This window comes from Eucalyptus grandis, chromosome 3 (assembly GCF_016545825.1).
Source record: "Eucalyptus grandis isolate ANBG69807.140 chromosome 3, ASM1654582v1, whole genome shotgun sequence".
NCBI classification, from domain to species: Eukaryota; Viridiplantae; Streptophyta; class Magnoliopsida; order Myrtales; family Myrtaceae; genus Eucalyptus; species Eucalyptus grandis.
In genome coordinates, this window is record NC_052614.1 from 50947979 (window position 1) to 50969281 (window position 21303).

Below are 21303 nucleotides of genomic sequence, written 5' to 3' on the forward strand. Positions count from 1 at the left end.
GGACAATTACCATGACTTAAAATGCTTAGAAATTGTTTTTGGGAACATAATAAAAAAGAATAATTTCTGATCAAAATATGTTCCCGGAAATAGAATCGTTACCAAACGTTCCCTAGGAGAGCCAAGTTGGAGACACGAAGGGGTTGAATCTGGTGATGTTGAAGATTGTGGTCAAACGTGGTGTGCTAGTGGTGGCTAACGAAGGTGGGTGGAGAAATATCAAAACAAGCATAATTTGTATACAGCACTCCTTTAATGTCATGACTTTTCTTTTCTTCAATCATTTAAGCTCCATATCGGAGAAAAATTTATCATTTTAGTGCCTCTAGCTACTTACTTTGGGGATTCATCGATGTGGCTATTTTTTTTTAATGAATTCTTAATCATGATGTGGCATATCTAATAAAAATTAAAAGTACAACCAAAGGACGGGACAACGTGGCACTTGTGACTAAAACGACGCCGCTTCCTTCATTTGATGGGGAAAAAATGGTTGGGAAAAGAAAACGAGAGGCGAGTGCAGGACCCGAGCGCAGTGCAAGAATGAACAAAGGAAGAAATGCGTAAGAGAAAATATATGGCCGATGTGACAAATTAGAAAAAGGAGCACAAAGCATATTTATGATGCATTTGGTAACGCTTTTGTTCTAAGAAACAATTTTTGCTAAGAAATGATTTTTTTTTATGTCTGTTCTCGAGAACAATTTCTAAACAAAAGAACGCATTTTGTAACTTCCCAAAAAATTTTGTTCCTAGGGATAGAAATATGTTTGGTAAAATTCTTAATTTTTTTAAATTTTTTTAATTTTTTAATTCTTTTATTATTTTTTCTTTTTCTTTTATTATTTTTTCTTTTTCCTTTTTCTTTTTCTTTTTGGCCGATCGTCAGCCACCACCATGGCGGGCAACCGGCTAGGCAATGTCCGGCGAGCTCGGCTGATGGCCGGGCGAGCTTCGCTAGGCCACTAGCGAGGCTCAGGCCGTGGGGGCTGGCGACACTCCAGCAAGGTCATTAGCCCTCATCGGCGATCGTCGGCACCGGTCATGGCCAAGGCTGGTGACCGGCCAAAAGGAAGAAGAAGAAGAAAAGAAAAGAAAAAAAAGAAGAGAGAGAGAGAGAGAGAGAGAGAGAGAGAGAGAGAGAGAGAGAGGAAAATTGATTCTAGAAATTGTTCTTGGGAATAAGAAGCTACCTTTTTTTTTTTTAACTTCTTGTTTCTGTTCCAAATCTATTCCCGGAAACAAAAGTTTTACTGAACATGTTTCTATTCTTTTTTCGTTCCCTAGAACAAAAGAATAGAATTTTTTTTTCCGGGAAATAGAAATAGTTTTTAACAAACGGGGCCTTAGTGTCGGTAAGTTTGTCGGCCAATGGTACTTTTCTCGATATGTGTGGTTAAATTACGAACTTTCCTCATCGGTGTTGTAATTTTCAAAACAAATACAGCAAATACCATTAGCAAATATATATAAAAGCTCCAGTCAAGTGCCTTCTTGAGTTATATAGGTGTAATGCGCGTTGACTATTCAAGGAGTGCAAAACAGTTTGATTTACCATGCTATGAGGGCCGAGGCCCATTATTGGCCTCAAAACATGGAAAAATTTTGCAATAAAAAATGACTTTGGAAAAAATTACCCTATCTATCCTAAATTTATTGTATAGATATTAATTCAACCCTAAAATTTCTAATTTTGTCAATTTAGTTTTAAAATTTTGTGCGAGATTCTAATATAGTGATTCCAATCAATATTTACTGAAAATCACTACAGTGGCCCGGTTGTTCCCTGCGAAAAACAATAAAAGCAGGTCTTTTTTTTTTTTTTAATTCCATAGGAAATGAATGGTTTGTGGTTTTTGAAAGAATCGAATGTCATTCAAGTCCTTGAAAATGAGGCATCTATTGACACCAAATATTGACCATAAAATCAACAAAAAAACAAGCTCTCTATGAGAGCAATGTTTGGTCAAAGCAAATGTGATCAATAAACAAAGTAATCGACGACTAGAAGGAAATCGATAACTCACCAACAGAGTCATCAATAGCAAATAGTGCAGGAACAATCGACGAAAGCCTTCATCGAAGAACCATTGATAGAGTTATCGATAGCAAATTATTACAAATTTCATTAAGTGTTAAAGCAATGCTATTTACAAAGGAAATAGAGTTTTTGCCAAAACCTCAGTCGAAAACAAACATGGCTGCTAGGTAATTATGATTAATCTAAAATTTGTGTGGATAACCATTACTAAATTATAGGATATCCTGTCTAGGATTTGTAACTTCTTATTAATGGTTATAGATAGTACGAGGATGTTATTCATAGATTAAAAATTCACTGAATTTTTGCAAATAATTGTTGATGGTGAGTTATACTCGCCCCAGGCAATATATTAGCCCCACGCAATCAATCACAGAACATTTCGTTCTTTACGTGTTTATTTTCCTCTTTAAATTTCTAGCAAATTTACCTTCTAGCAGTTTAGATTTCCGAAATCCTTTACCTTTCTCACATCTTTTAATTTCAGGTATCTGTATTTCAATTCCTTCACTTTTACTTATATTCCTGTCCAAAATCAGCAAGAATTCATTTTTTTCATCAATTCCATCCTTTTTAAAAATTCCAATTTTTTGTGAAACAATACAGCGAACAATTCTTAACATTTAAATACCATTAACAATCCCAGCTCGGTGATATATCGGTGCTTGTGCTCGGCCATGATAGCAAGTTTATGAAATTTCGTTGACATTTCTGTGATGTTTCTGTGATAATATCAACTACACTAATTAATTTTAGTCTTTCTTTCCAACCCCAATGCTCCGACCAGCAGCTGAGTGGTCAGTGGAGCTTTTTAACGTTAGTGGTTTGCATATTCTGGGAGTGTTTGGGAACGTATGGCTTGGCTCATTCACGTGTACTCTGTTGGAAAAAGGATCTAGGCGGTCGTTAGGTAGATCATAGTGTCAGCTTTCGGATGTATCACAGATTCGATTAGCCAATTTATGAGATTTTGTGATGATAGACAAATCTTTCGAGATCCTAGACTAGCGTGACGCATTTCTAAGCAGTGCAAAAGTGGATAGGACATAATCGGATTGAATGGTACTGTGTCGACAGCCGACCAAGATGGCACTACCTACTCTCATATCAAAGCTAGCCTCTATTACCTTACCGCTTTCACAGAAATTCACCTTCATCCTCTCTGCGTTCTTGGTATTTTCTTCTTATTGAGAGCAATTGCAGAGCCAAAATCGCTGTCCTTGAGAAGCATTAGTCGATCTTCTTTCACTAAATCCCGTCACAATTAGCTCCTCTTACACGCTTTGGTTCAAATGTTGGTGAACGCAGTAGAGGATCCGCCGCAAATTGGACACCACTGAGATCTGCGTGATCGCACGAGTATGGGGTTTCGGATGCTGGTCCTGTCGGGATTTGTTGGTGATTGCAGCTCTGAGCAGGATCGGCCGCAAATGGGACTGATTGCAGCCGTTGCTTTAATCACGATCATCTTGGCCTCGATGCTGTGCGTTCTGTAAGTGTTCTCCTCTGTTCGGCTTATTTTCCAACGCTTGTTTCATGGGTTCCTGTTTCGAAGTCTCCTTGAAGGCTTAAACTCAGATTCATGATAATTGGCAGGGTCCGGAGACAACTGACGAGAATGAAGAAAAGCCGGAGGAGCCCAGAGGCAATGCTGAGCGTGGAAGATGTGCCGCCAGGATATGAGTACGATGTGTTCTTGAGTTTCAGGGATCAGACACACGCAACAACTTCACTGATTGCCTTTACCATAGATTGAGACTCGCTGGAGTCCATGTCTTCCTAGACAATGAAGAACTCCGAGTCGGCAAAGAAATCGGTGGTGAGCTTTTGAAAGCGCTCGACAAGTCTCGGATCTACATACCTATCTTCTCCAAGAATTACGCTACTAGTTCATGGTGTCTGCGGGAGGTTGCGCACATGAACGAATGCACCTCAAAATCAGGTGGGAAGAAAGAGATACTCCCCATCTTTTTTGACGTGGACCCTGACGACATTAAGCTTAAAACTGAATTGTACAAGAAGGCTATACCCAAGCACAAGAAGAAGTTCGGCTCTGATGCATTGAGGCGGTGGGAGGATGCTCTTGTAAAGGTTGCACATCTAAAGGGATGGGAACTTAAAGGATGACGGTAATTTTCCTCAACCTTTTGTTTATCATTCATAAGCGCAATAGTTACACTACTCGTTTGGAGAAACTTTGTCATCCCAAAATTCAAGAATTGAAGACATTTTTTGCATTAGAAGTTATGACAGCTAGAGCCGACATAAATGATATCGGATCCGGCTACCAACCAAAGAAAAAAATATGGCAGATGACCTATGAGCACCAACACTCTCTAGGAGCCTTCGTGTCATGTTGGACACTTTGACATGTGTCGACACTTTTCGATACTTTTTATACTTGGTCAACACGTGTCGGAAAATCTGACACCTGGTCAACTTTCCTGACACTCTCCGACACTCGAGTCGGAATTCTGACATATGAGTTTCCGACACATGATTCCGATATCGAGGTCAATTTTAAAAATTCAATAAATAAGAGTCAAAAATATATATATATGAAAAGATAGAACACGATAATAAAAATAATAAATTGAGAAAGAAGAAAAACATAATCTTCTCTTCTCTTCGACTCCCACTTCCCGTTATACACAATTCGCCCCTTAAGTTTTTTCCTATTTTTCTAACATATCTAACATACGAGTCCAGAATATGAATAGCTTGTTTTTTTTCCAAGTTTTGTGAATTATTGAAATAGAGTTGAATTTGTCAAATTGAAATAATGAATGATAGTAATAAATGGCGGATTAATATTTTTAGTGTAAATTCATTATAGGCTTTTTAATTATTTATTTACTTATGAATTTGATTCAAATTAATTTGATTGAAATAATCATAAAAATAATAATTTAGCACACGCACGCACGCACGCACGCACGCACGCACGTGTCGGAATTCTCTATTTTTTGAGAAACAACATGTCGGCGTGTCGTGTCACATGTCACATGTCGGTGTCGGTGCTACTTAGCAAATGATAGAACAAATTTACACTTAGCAGTGAGGACTCACTGGAGGAAAAGGAAAGAATAGGGCAAAAAAAGGATCTGCTTTGATCCAATTAACGAACAAATTCTGATGACTCTTACTTGAATGAACCACATCTGAATCCGGTCCGATTACCTGTCTGATAGACCTAGAGAAAACTCACCAAATAAAATCTGTTCAGTTGTTTTTCACCCCAAAAAAAAAAAAAAAATTTACTTAGAAAACAATGAAACAGTTTCACCTATCATGAATCTGTCGTGCTTCTTTCGATTTTGCTTGAGACTCCGAATATATTTAGGTTTTATCTCAGATTCAACTGTTGTATGAACGCAATCCTATATATTTAGCTCAATAGTACATAAACTTTGGAATTTATGTCACTGCATGTCAGTTAGTCAATCCAAGCATTATGAAATAAAAAATTACCTTACAAGTTTTGTGAATCTTAGTATGTCCATTCCATCAAGAATATCTCCTTCACATGCATTGGCTCTCGCGTTATCTTACTCATCTCAAATACATCAAATTAATTGACATTCCATGAAATATCAACGCCTGCATCAACTGATTATAATGCTGAATTTCTGTCATAGTAACCGAAATGGTTGAGTTATTTAACCATATGGTCCCTAGGCACCTAGAGATCGTCATATATGGAAGAAATTTGTACCCTTTTCTTTCATGTCATTGATGAAAACAATAATTTCCCGCTTTGCTGCAGCCATGGAGAACTAATTGAATTGGTCGTTGGAGAGGTATTGTGTAAGCTTAATGCCAGAAACGTGGATATGCCTGAAAATTTGGTTGAAGATCATCATCAGATAAAAGCCATAATAGAGAAGGTGGATGTTGACTTTGATGGTGTACGTTTCGTTGGTATTCATGGAATAGGTGGCATTGGTAAAACAGTACTTGCAAAGGTTGTGTTCAACAAAGTATGTTCTCACTTTGACGGTGTTTGTTTCCTCAACAACGTTCGAGAATCATTGCAGCATGGGCCTAAATCATTGCAGCATCGTCTTATAAAGTTGCAAAAAAAGTTATTGGCAAGTTTTGGGGGTCTTGTGATTGATGATCACATCAAAGACACTGGAGATGGGATGAATAGGATCAAGAGAGTATGTCATACTAAAAAAGTCCTCATTGTTCTAGATGATCTAGACAAGCAAGAGCAACTCAAAAGGCTGGCCGGAAAATCTGATTGGTTTGGTTCAGGTAGTAGGATCATCTTCACCACTAGAAACTTAGAGGTCTTGAAGACTCGAGTGGAATCATCCAGTGAAGAAGTCCCAAATCAACCTAAAGGAATTTTGGCTTATGAAGTTCATGGAATGGAACTTGGTCATGCACTTCAGTTGTTTTGTAAGCACACATTCGGAAGAGACTCTCCCCTAGAAGGATATGATCATCTTGCAAAGGAGATTGTTTGTAGAGTGGGCATGCTTCCTTTGGCTATTGAGGTCATAGGTTCACATCTTTACTACCAAGGCTCTGCCCTAGAGCAACATTGTGATAATCAAAAGCTATGGGAAGATACGTTGAAGCAATTAGATGATGGTCCTTTTAAGGATGTCCGAGATGCATTAATGATAAGTTATGAAGGACTAGAGATTAAGCAAAAAGAAGTATTTTTGGATATTGCTTGCTTTTTCACCTACAAGAACCAAGCATATCCAGTTATCATGTGGGATGATTGCAATTACCATCCCCACAGTGCAATTAATGTCCTCTGCCTACGGTCATTGATAAAAATTGTTGATAATGAGTTTTGGATGCATGACCAAGTTCGAGATCTAGGAAGGTACATTATCCTTGAAGAATATCCTTGCAAATATAGTAGGGTGTGGATTCATGAGGATGCTGTAAATTTACTGGAGAAAAAAGAGGTATAACGAAGAGTATGTCACATTAATTTCTTTTTTTGGAGAAATTTGTTGAATCTGTTCCTTCTGCTTTATAGTTAGCTTAGTTCAACTGTCCATTTGTCTTATGAGTGAGATAGCTCTCTCTCAAACGTTTGGGTTAAAACATCTTGCAAATTAGTGGAGAGAGACTAGACAGAATGTCTAGTAGTTAACTTCGTTTTCTAGATTCTATAGGTTGTGGTTTCATGAGGATGCCGCAGATCTACTAGAGAGAAAAGAGGTAAAATGGAAGGGTATGACACATAATTTCTTTTTTAACGGAGAAATTTGTTTAATCCGTTCCTTTTATTTTATAGTTAGCTTTGTTCAACTGTCCATTTGTCTCATGAGTCTCATAGTTTTTAACAGATTGCCTAGCAGTTAGCTTTTATAGATTCTTTAGAATAAAAAATAGCATAAAGAAAATTCTAAAACAACGGCGGGCCATTTCAATTGGAAGTTGAAAATTTTTGTTAATAGTGGTGATCGAAAATATGTAAGTCTACTTTTTCCGAAAAGGAGGGCGCCACAGTATGTTTCCTATTGGGGAAATTGTTTACCAATGTCCACATGCTTCCTTTCTATATAGCTCTATAAAAAATGTTAAGTGCTCTGCATTCAAATTAATGTCGAGTCTCTATTGGCAGAGAAATGAAGATGTAAAAGCACTAAGCCTGACTTCATGTGGCTACAGCTGCGGCTGCAACGTTGTACGCGAAGAATTAGCTTTCGATGGCTGCAACCACAAAATTGTACCTGAAGAATTAGCTGCTCTGCCGAATTTAAGGTGCCTTAAAGTTCAAGGCCTTGGGTTTTTGGCAACTTTGAGAAAATTGTTTCAAAGCTATCTTGGCTTTCTTGGGAGGTGACGCATAATAAATTTTATGTGGAGAATCTTCATTTTGCTAACTTGGTCGTGCTAGACCTTTCATATAGCTACATCAAAGATGACTGGGGTGGATGGAGTCAATTCCAGGTACACCTTTCTCTATGTACGTATTGAGAGATCAAGAAGAGCATTGTATGGGTAGATAATCTATGTCTTCTTTCTTTCTATCTTCACCAATTGTTCATGAAATGAATATATCACTAGGAACAGAAAATATTTCACCGAAGTAACGTCTAGCATGGATAACAACCTACTAGATACATTAGAAAAAGAAGAGGAAGCTATAAAATCACATTATTTTGATTGAATTGTATGTCTTACCATATGAGTCATCTAGACTGAGCAAACCCATTATTCGAAAAATTTCTTCTTTGATTATCCCATTTCTAACTTCTACTTCTTTAACAAACTTGTCGGCAATTGCACTCGTGATCTAATTCAATCTTATAACATTTTCTTTTTCATCAAATTGTGCTATGTGCAATTACCGCAAGATTTTACTGAACTATAAAAATGAGGGTAATTAGGTTTACTTTCCATCCTGATATGTATCCCAAGGATGATTGAAGTGTTTCCTTCATTTTAATTCAATTTCTTTTCCAGCAGATGACAAAGAAACTAAAAGTATTGGATTTAACGGGTTGCATATTTTTGACGAGGACACCTGACTTCTCCAATTTCTTGTCTTTGGAGATCTTAATACTTGCTTGGTGTGTCAAGTTGATCACAATTGACCGCTCCATCGGTAAGCTTGAACACCTGAAAACTTTGAATATAGTGGGGTGTAGTAAATCTCTTGGGAAGTTGCACCCAGAAGTTGGTTCTCTACCTTCTTCAACGCAGATTGTCACGTATGCTAATCGTATCGAACGTTTCGGGATGGCGGTTCGTTTGCTAAATTTAAAGCGAATGGAGCGAAGATCCACGACGTGGAAGAGAAAATCCGAGACCGTTTCATTGTAATTGAGGAGAGTCTCCAGGAGCTGATTGATACGTTTGATTACACCGCCAAGGGGGCTAGAGCAGCGACGTCAGGAAGAGAAAATACGAGGGAGGCACCCCCGGATAGAATGGCACCCAGAGATACTTCCAAAGCCTCTTGTGGCTGGAGTGTGGGCGAACCTTACCCGGTTAAGTTTACATGGGAGTGGGGAAACAAAGGCGCTCCTGGAGGGACTTGACAGCCTGAATTTTCGGTCAGATATCATAATAGAAGTGTGCCCTTGAAATCAGTTTGACTTCCAGAGTCTACTGGAAGGTAAGGAGCCAAATTCCATCCATCTCCCAGGCTATCGGCGTTCTTTATGGGAATTATCAAATCTATATTTGATCGTATAATGTGACATTATTAGACGCAAATTGTGATTACACTGTAAGTTACTTCGTATAGAATGCTTCTCTTTCGGGGCTAAATTTTAGAAGATGGGGAAAATATAATGACAGGAATATTTCGCCAATCACTGTGCAAATTATTATCCATTTTAGGACCCCAAAAACAACGAAAGTCATGGACCCCCCCCTTTTTATTATTTCAGAATAAAAGATTTATACTTCGTGTAATAGTAGTTACATTATAATTTATTCCCCAAAATTCCTTTGTGCCGCATTTTAATAATCAGTTGACGTTTTGTCTGATTCATGTTTGAACTATTTTTAGATAGATTATCCATGTTGGCAAGGATATCTTTTAACCAGTAGAAGAGAGCACTTACGTAAATGTATAGGGAAAAAGAAATAATAAGTGTGCCTAGAGAGAGAAGTAAATAAGTTTATGACAGAAGTTAGGATAATTAGGAAATTTCTCTTGATTTTTTATATCTCTCATGATTGTGCATATATCTACTAAATAAAATCGCCATTTAAATTTATATATAGTTGATGGATTATAATTAATTATCTCATCACTTGAGATAGTCATGTGGTAAAGCTTACAAATAAACTCATGTATTATTCACTTTGATTTACTGACACACAAAGAAATATACAAAAATTACACAATTCTCCCTTATGCATATATATTATTTTGAGAAAATAAATAAATAATGATATTTTTATGCTAATTGATAATTATCTTTTCTATTTTTGTTATATCATGTTGCTGTGATATATCTTTAAAAAAAAAAAAAAAAAGAACATCATATATAAAAACTTTAGGATAAAAATTTGAAGTTGAAATCCTTATTTGGATTTTTTTTTCATATGGAGTAGAGATTACAGAGTGAAGGAGCGGCATGTGCTAAGAACGTCAAGCATAACAAGGAGACGACTACTATTACCAATGGTGATGAACGTTGAGAAATCTAATAAACTTTTCTGGGTTTTTGTACTGACCTTTTAAATCTTAAGTGTAAAAACTTGTTGAACTAAGTCTCCGTTTATTTATTGAAAATTGAATGATTTGGAAAATATATTTTCAAAAATGATCTCTTACATCATTCAAAATATTTTGTCAGTGGAAAATATTTTTATTATCGACAATAAATTATGTCTAAACATTTTCACGAGCAATGAATTTTTTTTTATTCATTCCTTTTTGCAATTGATACAAGTGCTCATTTTTTTTCAAAAAAAAAAAAATCTAAATCATTCATCTTTCACAAAACAAACAGAGCCTAAATAATGGTAAATTTGCAACTAATATCTCTTTTAGCTAGTACAAATTTTTTTTTTAGGCAAAAAGTTGATTATTGACATTCTCGCCAAAACTTAAAACGTGTAGTTGAAACTTCACAAATTATTAAGAAAAATTATATTATACGTCACATGCTGTTTATACTTTTGAGTGGTATCAAGTGTTTCACATTAAAAGAACTCAAATTGCAAGAGCCGTGATAATAATAAAAAGTGAAATGTGAAAAATATACGGGGGAAGGATGTGAAAGGGGATGCTGATCCGGGTGACCCAACGAGTTTTCATTTAGAGGTCAATTTTGTTCGTAGATAGTGAGAGATTTAGAATATTCGATTAAATTAAATATATAGTTAAAAGTTTCATTTACCATCTCCCATACTTAAGACTCAGTCTACCATTGTTCGAAGGTGAATGCAAGAGTCCACTTCTATGTCGTGACTAGAATCATGAATAGAAGGAATTTCATGAATTTAAGTTGAAGATATAGGATTTTGTTAAAATAGCGCAAGATGAAGAAATGGAACTTATCAGTATGGTCTGTTGTCAACTGTTTATGGACAAAAGATTATGTAGCACACGTATGCTTTGGAAAAATTACTCAATCAGTCTAAACCTATTGTACGGACGTCAATTCATTCCTAAACTTTTCAATTTACCAACTTAGTTGTAAGCCTTTCATGAAATTTTCGTGTAGTTCTTCTGGTTAATTTCTGCTAGATGCCACTAATATAGCGGTCCAATCATCACCGGTCATCCTACACGTAGCACCATCATGTTTGCGATTTCCTGTAAAAATTAACCAAAATAACTATATTAAAATTTCGCACAAAAATTTAAGATCAAATTGGTAAAATTGAAAAATTTAGAACAACATTAACATTGGATAATTTCTCCATTACAACAACTCACTGGTTAAAATTATTTATTTCAACCAATACTATGTTATCCGCATAAAAAGGTTTATCGGCCTAGTTTCGGTCATCCTTATGCGAAATCCGGCATGATTATTTGGGAAAACTTTTTTTTTTTTTTTGAACTTCAATGCTCTAAAAAGGAACCAAATATTGTTTAGTCTAAAAAAACAAAAGGAAAAGAGCAAAACAAAGAGGCCAGAGACCAATTATTATTCTATTATGAAACATGAAATGCCCAAAGGGAGAAGAACCCAAGTGCAGAACACGAAGACACTAGGAAATCCAAACAGATCAGTTTGAGTTAGCGGAAGTGATAAGCCATCTTACAGATCAGCAAAGGGCGCCCACGACCTTTTAGCCAAAATTCGGCCCATCAAAATTACTCATTGTAGAAGAGATGCGAATGGAGTTGCTGACTGGATTGTGAAAGCCCAGAGAAACAACATTTTACCGAACAACTGGGTCCAATATCCCCCATAGAGTCTCTTGGACATTTTATGTTCGGATGTAGCTCATCTAAAATATTATTAATGAAATCTACGTATGTTTTTCGATCAAAAATAAAAAAAGAAGTTGTATGCGAGAACTATCAACGTCGGGGTTTTCCACTTGGGGATCTGCCCTAGGTGTACATACATCAGTTGCGTGATCCATTTCAACTATAATTACTTGATGGATTTTGTTAATGAGTGCCAAGAGTTAGGGCTATAAAAAAAGACCATCGAAATTTGAACCAAACTAAATTAATTAGAACAAAAAATTGAGGCTTCTGACTATTCGATTTTGTTTCGGATCATAACCCTGAACTAACCTGGACACATGATAGTAATTGCTTGTTCTAGGTTGATGCCATCAATTATTTCTCATGAATTCTTGACCGTCGCTAACACTATCCATCTCACCTCCCTCGATGGGCTTGTCCCTCCATAGATCGACTCGTGCCTCTCCATCACTTCCTCTCTATAAACATCAATTCCTGCAGCCTTCATCAGCGATCTGGGCAAGGATGACCTTCAATTGAGGGGAAGCTATAGAATCGCATCATTTTGATTAAATCCATTTTTGAAAAATTTCGTCTTCAATTATCCCATTTCGAACTTCTATTTCTTCTGCTTTCTCTTATCCACGAATTTGTCAGCAATCGCACTCATGATCTTAATCAATGTTGTACCATTTTCTTCTTCATCGGATTGTGCTATGTACAATTACTGCAAGATTTTACTGAATTATTAGAAAAACAAAAAAAAAGGGTAATTAGGTTAACTTTCCCATCCAGATATGTACCTTGAGATGATCAGCGTGTTTCATTCATTTTAATTCAATTTATTTTTCAGCAGATGACAAAAAAAATTGAAAGTTCTAGAGTTAACGGGCTGTACAAAGTTGACGAGGACACCCGACTTCACTGACTTCGTGTCTTTGGAGGTCTTAGTACTTGCTAGGTGTGTCAAGTTGATCACAATCGACAGCTCTATCGGTAAGCTTGAACGTCTGGAAACTTTGAATATTGAGGGGTTTACGTATATATGGAAGCTGCCCGCTCTGCCTTCTTTGACCCGGATTGTCGGGCTTCCGCGGGGGCGACTATTGTGGTCCATAATGAACGCTGGGGCACTGCCCAGACGCCGCGACGGTTGCTGGTAGGTGTTGTATCCGCGCGCGCGTGCCTCCATCTCCTGCAAGTGGGACTCCTCCCAACCATTAAAAGAAAAAAAAAAGTTGTTCAGTGTCAAGTCTGGAGGCACTCGACAATCTGAAATTTCGGTCAAACACTACATTAGAAGTGGACCCTAAAATCTGTTATAACTTCCAGAGTCTATTGCCAGATAGGAGAGCCAAATTCCACCCATCTCCCGGGCCATTAGTGTTCTTTATGGAATTATTATGTATATTTCATCGTATAATATGACATTTTCAGATGTAAAATTTCGATTCGTAAATGAATGGCTCTTTTTTTGTGGCTAAATTTTAGAAGATGGGAAATATATATGAGAGGAATATTTCGTCAACCGCTGTGCAAATTATTATCCATTTTAGGACCCCAAAAACGACAAATGTCATGATCCCCTTTTTTTTTCATTTCAGATTAAAAGATTTATACTTCATGCAGTATGGTTACGTTAGAATTTTTCCCCAAAATTCATTTGCACCACATTCCAATAATCAGTTGATGTTTTGTAGGGTTCTTGTTTGAACTATTTTTAGATGGATTATCCATGTTGTCAAGGATACCTTTTAACCAGTAGAAGAGAGCACTTACGTAAGTGCATAGGGATAAACAAATAATAAGTGTGCCTAGAGAGAGAAGTAAATTAGTTTAGGAGAGAAGTTGGAGATAATTAGTATATTTTCTTTGATTTTTTATAATCTTTATCGTGATTGTACATATATCTAAGAGATATAATTGCCCTTTAGTTGTATATATCGTTGATGGATCATAATTGATTATCTCCTAATATAATTATGTTATAAAATCTATAGATAGACTCATGTATTCTTCATTTTGGTTCAATGAAACATAGAGAAATATACAAAAATTACACAATTCTCTCTTCTACATAATTTTTTTATTTAGAGAAAATAAATAAATAATTTTTTATGCTAATAGATAATTATCTTGACTATTTTAAATTACATATTTGTGGATTTTGTTATATCATATCGGTGTGATATATCTTAAAAAGAACATGATGTATAAAAACTTTCGGATAAAAATTCGAAGTTGAAATCCTTTTCTGGATTTTCTGTTTAAATAGTATACATTATGGAGTGAAGGATAGTGGCATGTACTAAGAATGTCAACGCTAACAAGGAGCCGAGTAGCATTACCGATGGTGATTCAGGATTGAAAGCGTTTATCAATTATCTTTTTCATACCTTCCGGTACTGATGAATGAAGAGAAATCTACTACACTTTAATGAATTTTTGTACCGACCTTCTAATCTAAAGTGTAAATTTGCAGCTGATTTCTTTATCAGCTAGTACAATGGTTTATTTTTTTGGGCAAAAAGTTGTTTATTGACATTCTCGCCAAACCTTAAAACATATAATTTAAACTTCAACAACTTATTAAGAAAAATTATATTATACGTTACATGCTATTTATACTTTTTGAGAGGCATCAAGTGTTTTACATTAAAAGAACTCAAATCACAAGAGTCGTGATAATAATAAAAAATAGTGAAAAGTGAAAAATTAACGGAGGGAAGGACTAAAAATCCTAATTGTCGAAAATTACAATCAAAAAGCTTAGATTATAAGTGGAGGGAGACTAAATATAAGACCCATTGAATTCCCATAGACAAAATGATGTGTGTGGGGATGCTATCCGGATGACCCAACAAGTTTTCATGTAGAGGTGAACTTTTTTTTTTTTTGGTCAGTCTTATTCCTTTCCTACTCTATACTCACTCTCAGACTTTTGCCCTGCCTCTTGCAGGGCGTGAGAGTTGAAACCCACTCCTGAAACTTATACGTCCCCACCCCATCCTCCCCTGAGAATATGGGGATTTGAACCCCTCACCTCCCTCTTCCATGTTGGAAGGGTGGCCACTGGGGCGAGTCCTAGTGGTTATGTAGAGGTGAACTTGATTCGTAGATATTGAGAGATTTAGAATATTCGATTAAAATATTTATAGTTAAAAGTTTCATTTACCAAACGGGGCTTGAAAAGAGTGCATGGGAAAAAACTAAATGAAAAAGAAGACTCATTGGTTTTTTTTTTTTTTTTTTTTTTAATTTCGATTACTAAATTAAGTTCCCTCATAAAAAGAAAAAAGAAAAAGTCAATTCTGAGATTTTTTTTTTCCCGAGTACTTTCAACTCAATGAGGTTCCCTGCTTCTGAGTTTTTTTTTAACACTTTCAAACTCAATTATGAAGCTTAACATCCGTTATATCTCTTCCTAATGAAAAGGAAAAAGAAAAGAAAAACTCGATTTTTTTCTAATTTGATTACCTAATTAGATTCCCTATTTCTGAATCTATTTTATGTATATCCAACTCAATTATGAAATTTCGACAAAAAAATTCAATTATGAAATTTCAATATTTGTCATAACTCAACCTCACAACTTTTCTTAATTTACTTGTCAAAGGACCCAAGTTGGAAGACTCGCCAATTTCATAAGCAATAAATTGAAGGGTACTCTCCCCCACAAACAGTTGCCACCAGTCACCGCTTGGAAACCCTTCCTTCCATCTCAGATTCTTTCTTAAAATTTTCAATTTAAAATGGACTGTGGTATAATACCAAATCGTTCTCACCTTTTATCCACTTCACCTCTGCATCATTTGCTTTTAAAACCATCACTTTGCATCCTCACTATTATTAAGCTATACATTAACATTTGGCATAGAGAGTAAGAGAGAATTGATTTGGAGACACAGAGGGGCTGAATCCAGTCATGTTGAAGATTGTGGTTGGACGTAGTGCCGTGCTAGTGGCCGATAAACGTGGTTAGAAAAATACCTACGAAAGAATATCATGACTATCATAATAATTGTATGATGCTCTTTCAATGTTGTAACCTTTTTTTTTTTTTAACCATTTGAGTTCTACGTCGAAGAAAAATCAATTCATTTCAATGCTTCTAGCGATATATTCCGGCCATTCATCTACATGACTTTTTTATAATGAATTCTTCAGTAAGATGCGGCATACTAATAAAGTACAAATGGGCAAAGGACAAGATGACGTGGCACTTGTGACTAAGGGTCTGTTTGGTTCGGCTTTTGGGGAACGCATTTGCCAAAATGCAAATACCTTTGGGTGAATGAGGTTTTCCGAAATGCAAATATCGTTTGGTAAGATTTGCATTGGGATACAACTTTGGCCAAAATACCGTTTGGTAAAATTTGCATTTGTAAAGGACTTTTACTAAATTTAAAAAACAAAAAAACATTTGTATTATTTTTTGAAGTCCGCCACCGGATCCGGTGGCGGATGGCCGGGCGCGACCCGCGACGTTCGCTCGAGGTCGTGCGACCCGGCGACGGTCGCCTGAGGTCGCGTCGCGGGGTCGCGCGACCCGGCGACCGTCCGCGTGGGGTCGCGCGACCAGGCCATTAGTCGCCTGGGTCGCGTGACCCGGACGTCGCCTGAGGTCCGGCGACGGTCGCCGAGGTCGGGCGACCCTCGGGCGGTAGTCGCCGGCGCGCGGGACCCCTCGACCGGCGGTCGTCGATCTCCGTGTAGTGGTTTTCCTCGCCCGATGAACAGTACCTCGAAGATGAACAGTACCCAAACTTGCATTCTCAAAATGCAACTTCCCAAAACACCTCCGGACCTGCATTTGGCTAAAGGCCCTTAGAGCCACTTGGAGATGCAATTGCATCTCGCCAAAGTCACCCAAAAAACCGAACTAAACACGTTTACATTTGGCCAAGGGACTTTAGAGTCCAAATGCTCATCTCCAAAGCTGAACCAAACAGGGCCTAAAACGAGGCAGCTTCCTCCGAGGAGAAAAAGTTGAGGAACACATTCAAAAAGCTCTCGGTTGGGAAAAGAGAACAAGAGAGGTGAGAACACGTAAGAGAAAATATTCGGCCGACGTGACAAACTAGAAAATGAGCACAAAATACGATTAAGTATTTAGCGACAACAACTTTGTCTATCCAATAGTAATTTTCTCGATATGTACAGTAATTTAGAATTACCAATGTCGCGACCAATTTTTTCGGGGTTTGGACCACCTATGGTTTGGCTAATGGATTGTTAAGCCTAAACTTAACTCGGGCTCTCCCAAGCCCATACCAATTCGAGACTTAGGTTTGAATTGTTAACATGCAATTGAATTTTAATTAGGAGTCGCCACTAATCTATTTTTTGTGGGTCGATTAGAAACCCTAGTAAAGTAACGGGAGATTTACTTTACTCCCACGAACCAGAGACTAAGGGTACGGGGACTTGATTACGCTAGATTCCTCTAACGCCCTTTCGGTACCATTTCTTTTATTAAAAAAAAAAAGGTTTTGCAGGCAGCTTGAATTGATTTTAAACTAGTTTCCTAACATGTGAGGTGTTCATGCAGGTGCGCATACCATCAATTTAACACCCAAGAAAACAATTAAATAATGCAGGATTTACCTCAAAGCAACGAAAACATCTGCAGTGTTAAATTGAAATCCACATCAACAACCCTAGATATGGTTTCTAATTAACAAGCAATTACTCAATTTTATGTTTTCGCTTTTCTTAATGAAAATCATGCGATGCATTCTAATAATCTAATATGACATGGCAGCATGACCTAAACTATATGACATGAAGAAATGCAATAATTAGATGCAATCTAAATGACCTAATTCTAATGACATGCAATGCGATGCGATGACATACAAAATTATTTAAACTAAGATAACATGCAGCATATAATTTAATACGCGAGCTATATGTCACACGACATTTATTAAATGATCTAATTTAATGACGGACAATTTCTAATTAGAAATGAACCTAATAATAATCACTAAAATGACATGCATTTCATGAACCTAATTCTATATGACATGCAAATGACATTTTTATTTTGAAAATGCAATCTATCCTAGAAATTGCAACTAATTTATCCTAAGACAAATTTTATGAAATTTGAAATGATCTAACTAGATTAAGATTCTATCTAATTTAAACTAGAGATTAAGTCATATTAAATCCTAATTTAAACTAAGACATTATCTAAATCTAAAATGCAATTTATCTGAAAAAAGATGATCTAAATTTAAAATGAAACATGCAATTCTAATCTAATATGCACAATGATTTTTTGTGTGTTTTTCTTTAAGAAATTGAAATTAAAACTAACACATAATTAAACATGCAATTCAAAAAAACTAACAACCTAAATGATTGCACTTTCTTTTTGGATTTTTATTTAAAAATTCATGATAAGATTGCAATCCTAAATATGCAAGATAACAACAAACCTAATCCTAATTAAGATTTTTTTATTTTTTTATTTTACGAAAATAAGACTTGACTCAACCAACTTGACGATAGCAAATCAAACAAGATAAGATTGATATCCAAAATTGGCGAACCATATCTCGCGCATGAGATCGAGTTGACCAATTTTAAAATTAAATCGCGAATCGAATCTCGGGCTTGAGATTGGATTGTCGATTTTTGTAAGGGATTGCGAGTCGGATTTCAGGCGCGAAAATCGAATTGTCAATCCCTAGCTTGAAGGACTATTTCATGTTGGAATCTCAATCAACATTTAAAGGGAACAATTTCACTAAAAGAATAAAATAAAAAGGAAAGAAAGAAAAAAAAAACAGTAAGTAAATAAATAAATAAAAACTACCTAATTTTCCCTTTTCCCTTTTCCCTTTTTTTTTTGTTTTTTTTCTTCTTTCCTTCCACGATTTGGCAGCTTCGTGGAGGGCCACCGGGAGTTAATCGTCGGAGCTCGGCAATGAGGACCAGCGCGAGCGGATCGGCGGGGAGCGGTGGCGTCGCGAGGAGCGGCGGCGAGCGAGATCTCGGCGCGTCGCGGGCGCAAGTGCTCGGCTCCGACGGCGGGGTGGCGAATGGGACTGCAACTCGGGAATCTGGTCGCGGTGTTGCGGTGGGCTCGGATCTGCGGGCGGAGAGGCTTCACGGGCGTCTAGGTCACGGATCCGCGGGCGGAGCGGCTTCGCGGGCGGATCGGGGACGGGCGGCGCAAGGTGGGGCTCGGCGTCGGGGGAGAGCCGGGAGTGGTCATCGGGTGCGGTGGGGCGGCGGAGGGCGGATCGGCTCGGCGGAGTGCTGGTGCGGGCTGCCGAGGTGAGTCGCGGACTACCGGCGTTAGGCGTGAGATTGCAGCGGCGCGGGATCGCAGCGTGGCGGCGTGGCGTCGGACGGAGCGAACTGTCGGAGCGGGGTTCAGGTGCCGGCGGGCTTCGTGGCTGCGGGTGTGAGGCTCCGGGTTGCCCAGCGGTGTGGATCTCCGGCTGGTGATGCACAATCGTGAGCAACGAAGGAAGGAGACGATGAAGCAGTCCCTGTCCCCACACTATTCCTCCTTTTGCTTTTTACTTTTCCCCCTTCTCCACGCACGGTTCTCTCTCTTTTTCCCCTTTTGACTTTTTTCCTTCTCTCACGTCACTCTCCCTCTTCCTTCGTACTCTTTGGTGCGCATGGATTTGTTTCTGTTCTTTTTTTGTTCCTAGGAAGTAAAAAAAAGTGTTTTGTCCGGGAAAGGTTTTTGAACAAAAGAACACGTTTGGTAACGTTTGGTCCGAGAATAAAAAATGAACAGAAACACGTTTGGTAAATTTTATTATTTTTTGTTTCTTTTAATTTTTTAAACATTTTTTTTATTTTTTATTTTTCCTTTCTTTTTATTTTTCTTTTCTTCGGCGGTCACCGCCTCGACCGGCCGACGGGGCGGCAGCCTCGCCCACCACGGCGAGGCTCGCCGGCCCACGGCGAGGCCGAGCCTGGCCGTGGTTGGGCGAGGCTCGGCCTCGCCGCGCGGCGACGCCGAGCCTCGACGGCGGTCGGCCATGGCCGAGGCCGGCGACCGGCCAAAATGAAAAAGAAGAAAAAAAAAGAAGAAAAGAAAGAAGAGAAGAAGAAGAGAGAGGAGTGATTTTTGTTCTTTTGTTCCTTAGAAGTGTTTCTTTCAGGAGAAACAACTTTTTTTGTTTCTTTTTCTGTTTCTATTTCGTTCAGAAACAAAAAAACAAAAAAAGAAACGCAACCAAACGCGTTTCTGTTCATTTTTGTTCCGGGAACACTTTCCGTACAGAAGTGTGCCGGAAACACTTTTTGGAGTGTTTCCATGCACGCCCTTTCTCTCCTTCTTTTTCTTTATGAAGCAAAACTTCTCTTGACCTTTCTTTTTTTTTTCAAAGAAGCTCCCCAGGTCGTACACGGTTGCTTTTATAGGGGAAGGAATTGGATTTTCAAATTCTTCCTCAAATCAACCTTCGCAAATCTTTTTAATAAAATTCATCTCATATTGATAAGGATTCGAGATCAAGATGAAATTATTTCTAAATCCAAATCTTTTAAAGACAAATCGCAATATTTTTTTACCCATCTGCCCTATCCAAAAAAGATTCATATCTCGGAAAAATTTTAAAATATTATATTCCCACAAGATAATTTATAATTATTAAAAAGCACGGGCTTGGGCCAACCTGTTCGCTTCATGGGCCTGATCCATCTAATTTGAATATATCCGCCACCGGTCCAATAAAATGCAAAAAATGCAAATAACAAAATAAATGCAACTTAAATCTATATGTTTTGCAATTAATATTTTTTTCAGGAATTAAATTAACCCTAATTTTTAATCTGATAAATGAGTTGCCAAAATTTAGGTGTCAACAGCTGCCCCTCTTTGAAAGTGAGCTCGTAGAGGTTGCGTTTAAAGACAAATTGAAACCTAAATTTTGACCATGCACATGCATTGAATGACTTGATTTTTATTTTTGATTTTTTCCGGAAAATGAATTCCATTTTAAAATGCAATTAACATGATGCATAGAAAGTATCTCCTGAGGCAGAATTGAAATATCGGGTGTAGGGAGTCCAGAATTCTTCAGGAAGAATTTTGGTGTCTAGAATTGAACAACTTGCACCTGTGTCAATGAGAGCAATAACAGTGATAGGTTTGGCGAACTTTGATGTAAGGATTTTAACGGGAAGTGTGGATAGTGAGTTTGACTTGAAAATATGTCAAGGTTTGGTTCGGGGATGATGGTGATATATGGAAAATTTCTTGATTTTGAGTCGATTCAGTCTCACCGGAAGTTTGGTAAGAGGGAATGGCACAAAGTGTTTGTTCGGATGGTTCTTCATCAGCGAGAGAATAAGGATTCAATATCATCATTTTCGAGAGAAATACCTATTTCGTTCTCAATATGATGGATTAGATGATTCC

The 21303-nt window shown here is 37.5% G+C and overlaps 2 protein-coding genes across 4 annotated transcripts in view; both read left to right on the forward strand.

Moving 5' to 3' along the window:
• Positions 1-3191: 3191 nt before the first annotated feature.
• The window catches only part of LOC120292216 (disease resistance protein RUN1-like), a 36013-nt gene continuing 17901 nt past the window's right edge, over positions 3192-21303 (forward strand). The window contains exon 1 of the mRNA XM_039310421.1: positions 3192-3533. Coding sequence (XP_039166355.1) covers positions 3403-3533 — 131 coding nt within the window. The 5' untranslated portion in view covers positions 3192-3402. The remainder of the gene's footprint in view (positions 3534-21303) is intronic.
• LOC120292217 (TMV resistance protein N-like) lies at positions 6013-9405 on the forward strand. 3 transcript variants are annotated; one of them, XM_039310425.1, is made up of 3 exons: positions 6013-6972; positions 7638-7966; positions 8483-9405. In XM_039310425.1, the coding sequence occupies exons 1-2, from the start codon at positions 6187-6189 to the stop codon at positions 7857-7859; spliced, it is 1008 nt and encodes a 335-aa protein (XP_039166359.1). In that variant the 5' UTR covers positions 6013-6186; the 3' UTR covers positions 7860-7966; positions 8483-9405. The 3 variants fall into 3 exon arrangements, with proteins under 3 accessions (XP_039166359.1, XP_039166358.1, XP_039166360.1); XM_039310424.1 differs by having other exon boundaries at positions 8486-9405; XM_039310426.1 differs by having other exon boundaries at positions 7685-7966; positions 8486-9405.

Excerpts from the sequence above, each read along its gene's own strand:
- LOC120292217 (XM_039310425.1), top strand. The coding sequence starts at position 6,187 with ATGAATAGGATCAAGAGAGTATGTCATACTAAAAAAGTCCTCATTGTT. Across the intron at positions 6,973-7,637 it reads ATTTACTGGAGAAAAAAGAG|AGAAATGAAGATGTAAAAGC; the intron begins GTATAACGAAGA and ends CTCTATTGGCAG.